General features: G+C 38.1%; 1 protein-coding gene across 1 annotated transcript in view; it reads left to right on the top strand.

The window, feature by feature from the left end:
• The window catches only part of SKIV2L2 (Ski2 like RNA helicase 2), a 141,353-nt gene that overhangs the window by 6,272 nt on the left and 127,439 nt on the right, over positions 1-7,642 (top strand). Inside the window, exons 3-6 of the mRNA XM_019517860.1 lie at positions 1,604-1,670; positions 4,108-4,170; positions 5,089-5,201; positions 6,155-6,329. Coding sequence (XP_019373405.1) covers positions 1,604-1,670; positions 4,108-4,170; positions 5,089-5,201; positions 6,155-6,329 — 418 coding nt within the window. The remainder of the gene's footprint in view (positions 1-1,603; positions 1,671-4,107; positions 4,171-5,088; positions 5,202-6,154; positions 6,330-7,642) is intronic.

Genomic DNA, 7,642 nt, shown 5'->3' with positions numbered 1-7,642 from the left:
TTAGCTAAATTTCTGAACAGATACCATCATGGATGTTTTAAAATAAAAAGGTGTGAAAAACTGGTTAGTGAGTTCAGCTTCCGCAGAAATTAATTTGAGGCTTGTGTTTATAGAAAAAGATGAAATAATAGCCAGGCGCTTAGTGGTGAACAAACTTGCTGCTATATCAACTTACTGAAGGAAATCATTGCCTCTGAAACGTGGAGAAGAGAGCAGCATACTGAGAACAGGTCTGTGTGCATAGACCCAAGAACACAGATGTAGGTTGGGTACTTAATTTGAAGCCTGGGCTTCTTGCAGTTGGTCTAGGTGTGGCTGGACTCTGGGTGGATTGGGGAGGTTTGCTAGAGCATTGTAAGCCGATCAACTTTCAAATTAAAGCCAGTTTGGGTGGCCAGAAACAGAGCTACCTTTAACATTTTTAGTTGGCTACGTGAAACTTTTGCATTGATGGCTTTCTCAACATAATAGATTCTGCCCAAAGTTTGGAACCCACCAGTGTATGGTGTTGACCTGTGAAATATGGGAAGATTTTAGGGTGGGAATGTATACTACTTTTTAACTAATTCTATATGGGAACATTTGGAAGCAGAGTTGTCTTTCTCCATTTCACTGTTGCTATAGGGAAAGATCAGACTTCCTGTAAATTCTGTGCACACTTGCTAATGTTTCAAGATTTTTCCCCTCTCCCCTACCCAAGACATATATTGGCCAAGGGTATTTTTAGTGTATTCCAATGAATTTTAGAATGTATATGTTTTTTGTATCATCTCAGAGATAATAGCTTTCTTCTTCCTTTAGTGTGGGAAACTAAGGGAAAAAATCATGAGAGAGAGGATAGATGAAAATTTACTTTACCTTGTGCTTTTTCTGCTACATTACTCTGTTTCATATTACAAGGCAGCCCATCCTTGTAGCCATAATGATTGTTGCAGCTCATCGTGAGCCTGCTTTCTAGTGCAGGGGTTTTCAACCTTTTTTAAGGAGTGTCCCCCTTCTGGTGGGTACCCATCCTGGGCTGTACCCCTTGGACAAACGGGGGTATGGGGGGGTGTTCCCCCAGCAGCCGGTTGACAAGCGGGGTGGAGGTCCCCCGGTGGCTGGTGGACAAGCAGAGGGGGTGGTACTTGGGTGGAGGCAGCACACGGCAGCGGCAGGAGAAGCGTGGGTACCATCACTTCTCTGCTGTGTACCCCCTGGAACCTTCCCAAGTACCCCCAGGGGTATTCGTACCCGTGCTTGACAACCCCTGCTCTAGTGAATGAGTATAACTTTTGAGTTATACTCGTGAGTGAGTTATAACTTTTGTGTAGTATTTACAGTTGGTAACCAAGATGAAGAGTGAAAGCAGTAGTAGACATGTGAGCATTATATTCTATTTTGATTAGTTTTGGTGAAAGTTTGCATTTAACTGAGACATTCAACTTTTGGTGCATTTGAGAGTGCTGGCAATACTATTTAGAGCTGGTTTTTAAAGTATTGTTGCAAATTCAAAGAAAGGTGCTATTCAAATGTATAACTTATTATTGAATTATAGGTGATATTTTTCCAAAACTTTCATCTTCTCATTAATGTAGTAACACTAAGAATTTTTTGTTTGCAGTCTTGCAGATCTGATGCCGAAAGTAAAGGTGCAAGCTGTTGAAACTGTTGAAGGTTGTACACATGAGGTGGGCACACTGTGAATGTTTAAGAATTGTCCAGAATTGTATTTCACGTTGATGTCTTGTTTTCTTTTTCTTTTTTGATTTACAATTTTTTATGAAGTTCTTTTGGAAAGATGTAACTTTATAACATTCATTATTTAATTTCCTGCTTGATAATTTTACTTCACATTTCTTAACTCTCTTTAATTTGAAATCGCAAAGCATTTTATGTTAATATTTACCAGGTGCTCAGTGTGGTGAGCTCTGCGTGAAAGACAAGGAATAGACTTGTAGATGGGTTTTAAGGATATTCTCACACAGCTTCCTCAGTAGGGGAAGATAGTATAAAGATAAGATTCATCTTTTCTGTATTTGGAAAGTGTTTAGTACACTGGGGCCAAACTTTTTGGCAGACGTGCCCCAAGGTAAGCCCTACTGCCTCCCTCAGTGCTACTCCAGTTTCCTTCTCCTGCCCAATCCATTGTTTTGCTTTCCTGCCTGCCCTGTTTTCCAGTGTTCTCCCAACTTCCTGCTGTCTACTATGTGCCACACAAAGTGCTTGCATGTGCCATTTATAGCATGCAAGCCATGAGTTGCCCACCTCTGGCCTAGTGTATTGCCTTGCCCTGGAAAATAATGATTCCATCTAACCTTGAAATACAGTTGTGTTTCTGGTGGAAAATAGCCATTCAAAAGTCATTGACAACACTATATAAACTAGTTCAGGAAATGCAACACCATAGAAAACACTGTTTTGATAGGCAGAAAGTAGAAACAGCCAGTTTGCTTTCATCGTTCTCCTTGAACATAAATGTTTGTTACAAAAACTAAATTTAAAAAATATTTTTATTAAGTACAGGGATTAATACCAGTACTGTGTTTCTTTTTTGATTGATTCTCTATTACATAAGCATCCTTTATTATGGTGGTAGTGAAATGATTAGGATATCGCCCATATGGCATACATCTGTCCAATCTAGTATTTTGCCAGGATCCCGTAATTAAAACTTTTCAGTTATGAAAAAGTTGTCTTTGTGTAAATAACAAATGTATTTCAGTATAATCAGACTTTTATAGACTGCATTAAATACATGCAGGGCTTTTGTTTTTTCTGTCTCTCTTGAGTTCTCTGTAAATGCTTGTCCTGCTCTTTCAGTTTTTACATATAGTAACGAGAGGGTGTTTTTCAGTTTTTGCCAAAGTACTTGTAAAACTTGTGATGCTTCCATTTCTCTTTTTTTTAAATTTAAATGTGTTGTTTTTTAATTGACCAGTGGCTTGTAGTGTTAAAGGTCATGGGCTTCAAAGGCATGATTTTTCAGGTTTATAGAGTAGGTTTAGTCTGTAGATATAAAGTCATTCTGGTAGAATTTTTTTCCCGACATTCTGGGCATTTATACGCATACTTTTTTGTCCCACAACACGCCAGAGATCCGCACCTTTGGAGCAGACTGTTAATCAAGTCTGCTTTGCACACAAGCTAACATGCACCACACTTCACCATGTGCAAAATACATGTCAGTGCATAGAAAATGGTGGCAGTGTGCTTTTGAACTAACGCAACGCTGATGTGTTCTAGTTCAAATGTGCGCCGCCACCATTTTTTCACTGCTGACATGCATTTTTGCCACTTACACAACTGCAAGTGTTGCAGCAGTGGGCGCTTTCCAAAGTGCCTGGCACTACAGTGCTTGCATGTATAAAAAATGCCTCTATGTATATTTTAGTTGCTGTGTTTGCACACAAGTACCTTCTTTCTTTCCTCTTCCACAAATAAATCCTGGTTATCATGCTAAGTTCCTCTGGATTTCATATGGTCAGACATTTTTTAATTGTGTGTGCAATTTGTAATGGAGTATTGGTTTTAAGCCTGCATGTACAGAACTCTTTCTTTCTGAAGTGTCCAGTAGAAATACAGGAATTTGCAGTCATTCAGTAGTTGGAGAGCTTTTAAGTACTGACATGGATAGATACAAATTGGGGAACAGAGAGATTGCCAATACAAACGAACTTCTAGAAAAGCAAATTGAGTAACAATTGCCAGTGTTGTATTAAACCAAAAATCAGAAGCTCAAAATATGTTTGGTTCTGAAAAACTAGCCATCTGAGTCGTAAGACAGGAAAAAAATAAAATAGAATAGTATACAATAAATCATGGAAAAGGAGGGAGTAGCATTTATTCAGAAATTATGAGAAAAAAGTAGAAGAAATTATTGAAAAGATGGGTGTGGAGAAGGAGTAGTGCTTGCATAGGTGGATAGAGAGACTGTTCAGTAAGTAAGGAGCAGATTTATAGCAACTGGAAATTTGGGGAATGGATTCCTGTACTGATGATAGTCTCCTGATAGAATTGTGCTTTGTTTGTAAATGCTGATGGGATAGCAGTTTGAAGTATCATGGCTGCATTGTAAAATACACTTAGAGAATCCTAAAGTATTTCGTGTTAAAAATTTTTTATCAGGTGGCACTTCCTGCAGATGAAGACTTTGTAGGTCTAAAGCCGAGAAATGGAAAAGCTGCAAAGGTATGTAATAAATTTTATTTTTAAATTACAGATTGCATTTTGTGTCCTATAGGGAATACGTAAATAGTTGGGGAAAGATAAGTGAGCCTTATCAATGGTTGTTGACAAAAGAAAATCACCTGCCATAAAAAGGCTGTTCTTGTATTTCAAAATTAGTAATAGTGTTTTATGTTGACCTAATGTGGGATACAATGAGGTGGAGAGATTGCTGTGGTTTGGTTTCAGCTACTTGCCTAGCTCAGTGGCTCCAGTGGTATATTATTTGTTGGTCTTTGTTGTCTTTTTGATAAATATAAATACTAACCACCAAAGCTAGAATACTGTCACTTTCTACCTGTTGAGTATCTGGCTGATTTTATCCAAGATGCAATGCATGTAGAATTTTGTGTGTCTGCACTTGTGTGCACAATGCACACGTGTATGTATGTGTGCATAAAATAAAATATGGGGTAAAGTTGGTTAATCCAAATGTCTATATACAAAACTATCATAAAATACTATTTTATAGGCAGTATGTAACTAATTGTAAAATGTCGTGCCTGGCTGCCCTTTTCATGCTAAGTCAGTCTGTAAACCAGGAACGCACAATTTATGCTACACGTAAGGTGTACTTTCCATTCAAGGACTGCCTCTGTTGGGATTCACAGATCAGCTATAAGCTCTCAGCATGTTTGCAAATGGGAGGCTGGACTGCAGATGCAGGTGCATGCACAGATTAATAAACAGCACAGCAGGGACGTCACTGTTTTCCTTTTAAAATCCTTTTTCATGGATTCTAAGATGGCAGGGTACTTGAGATTGCCACTAAGTGTCATACAGCCCACAGACCATGTGTGGTATACCGCTACTGCAAACTGGTTAAATTTTAAGTAACAAATTTGTGTATTTCTTTGAACAGCAGACTTTTTTTCTTTTTAGGAATATCCCTTCATTCTTGATTCTTTTCAAAGAGAAGCTATCCTTTGTGTGGATAACAAACAGTCTGTGTTAGTGTCCGCTCATACATCAGCTGGCAAAACAGTGTGTGCAGAGTAAGTAATCTTGTGATTTGATTCTAAAGGAAATATCAAGGTATTTTTACTTTTAGGCTGTTAAATTTATATGGAGTTAAAAGAACATTTTTAAAGATGCACCTGCCTTATGTGATTTTTCTAATGTACTATCATTCCATATGGCTTAATGATTTTTGACAGCTCAGATGCTTTTAAGTTTTTTAAAACAAACAGCACATTACATTTGATTTTCAAGTACCTGTTATGAGTTTTCTTTGTGCACTTAATTTTGCACTTGCATTAACCTTCCTATATTGAAATAATCTGCTTTTCTTCAAACTTTTTATGTAAAGTGAAAGAAATACACTTTCCATGACACAGATTTAGATAATCTTGAAAAAAGAATCGTGCACTATTTTTTAGTACTGGCTGTTACTAAAGTAGCTGTATATTTTTTTCATAGTTTTTTGCGAGAGGCATTGGTGTGATTCCACTGCAGTTTGAAGTCTTGTTTAACCGCAGACATATATATGGACATCCCTTGGACTTGGGTTTGGGAGCAGTAGGCCTCCATCTAAAGTTGGGGAGAGCACCCTGAAAGATGTTGATTCATATTTAATGATTTATTTCTCTTGAGAACTAATTGTGATATTGTAGTGTTTTCCTCCTTCTCGCCAAGTAAGAGTGTACATCTTTTAGAAACCGGATTAAGACATTCTTCAGCTTACCATTTGATGGCTACATCATGACCTGTGTAGTGATTTTCACACCTGAATTTACCTAAATTTTCCAATTTGTGCATGTATCTTGTAGAATCTCCCTCCCTTCATACTTAAGTATTACAGTGTCAGTGGCCTGAATTGAAGCTTGTATGCTTTCTCATGTCTTGTTGGCAGTTTTCTGTGCTAGATCTTTTACAGTTAGTGGAAAATTATAGAATGGTAGAAAGGTGTGAATGTCTTTGTAACATGTACTTTAATATTACCCTTCAGGTATGCCATTGCCTTGGCTCTGAGGGAGAAACAGCGTGTCATATTTACCAGTCCTATTAAAGCTCTGAGCAACCAAAAGTATCGTGAGATGTATGAAGAATTTCAGGATGTTGGTCTAATGACAGGAGATGTCACCATTAATCCTACAGCTTCTTGTCTTGTAATGACAACGGAGGTAAGTCTTAGGGGTTACTTCTTGGTATTTTTTTTCTTGTTGGCCCTGTTGTAGCATCTGACTTATTCCAGTGAGGAGGGCTGAAACAAATAGGATACTAACACTGTTCTTTTTAAAACCAGTAAATTCAGTTTCTGATTATGGGAAAAAATATTTCAGATGTTTTAGCATATTCATGCTTTTGGAAGGTCTTGGGTACTAGTGAGCCTCTGGAACCTTTTGGACAGCAGTCTGTTAGAGTTCCTTTTTGTCCTTTGTAAGCACTAAACAGGTTGTCACATGGACCCAAACGTTGCAGTTCAATTTCTTTCTTCATCTAGTTTCAGGAGAGAACAGTATTTCTTTCCATTTGTAGTGTTACAGTTTTGTTAGAAAACACTAGGTAGAATCAACCAATGCTGATTTAAGTTTTGCTCAAGATGTATAGTCTATAGAACATTTTTAAAGTTTAAATTAGGCCCCTTAGAACGTAGATAAGGAATGCATTGTTAGTGAATAACCTGTCATAACCTTACATAGCGATGTCCTAGGAAAGTACTTGGACCAGATGTATGGCTACCTGCTTGTAGAGGACCATCCATTTAAATTGGAATGGCCACTGTCGTTTTGATACAGATTATAAACTGGCACAGTTAGGATTTCAGGTTACCTCAATGTAAATAGTTTTGAGGAGAGACAGTAGTAGGACGCTAAGACTTCAGATTTAAAAGGATTTTCTCCTAATAGTAATTGCCTGACTGGGATCTTTTGAGAGTATGAAGCTTTAAAAGATTCGGCTGAATCAGTTTTGAAGTTAAAAGTTTCATTCCTTATTCTTTTACAAACTTCATTTATTTAATTTATTTGTTTGTTTAATGTGAGGGGGTTTATATGCCGCCCTTCCCAACAAAGGCTCAAAGTAGCTTACAGCAAGGGAAGCGGAACAAATTAAAAGGGCAACTGGAATAAATAAAAACAGAATTAACCAAACAAAACATAATGAAGCAGAGATCCTGTAAACAACAGAGAACCTGATGGTGTTTAACACCGAAAAGTGCAAGGTTCTCCACCTTGGGAGGCAAAACCTGCAGCATCCTTATAGGCTTGGCAGTGCCACGCTGGCTAGCACTATGGAAGAAAGAGACTTGGGGGTCATCATTGACCACAAAATGAACATGAGCCTGCAATGCGATGCTGCAGCTAGTAAAGCAACCAAAACGCTGGCTTGCATCCATAGATGCTTCTCAAGCAAATCCCGGAATGTCATTCTCCCCTTGTACTTGGCCTTGGTGAGGCCGCAGCTGGAGTACTGTGTCCAGTTTTGGGCTCCACAA

Source organism: Gavialis gangeticus, unplaced genomic scaffold (assembly GCF_001723915.1).
Source record: "Gavialis gangeticus isolate Ggan-Ray unplaced genomic scaffold, GavGan_comp1, whole genome shotgun sequence".
NCBI lineage: Eukaryota > Metazoa > Chordata > Crocodylia > Gavialidae > Gavialis > Gavialis gangeticus.
This window is presented reverse-complemented; position numbering and strand designations above follow the sequence as displayed.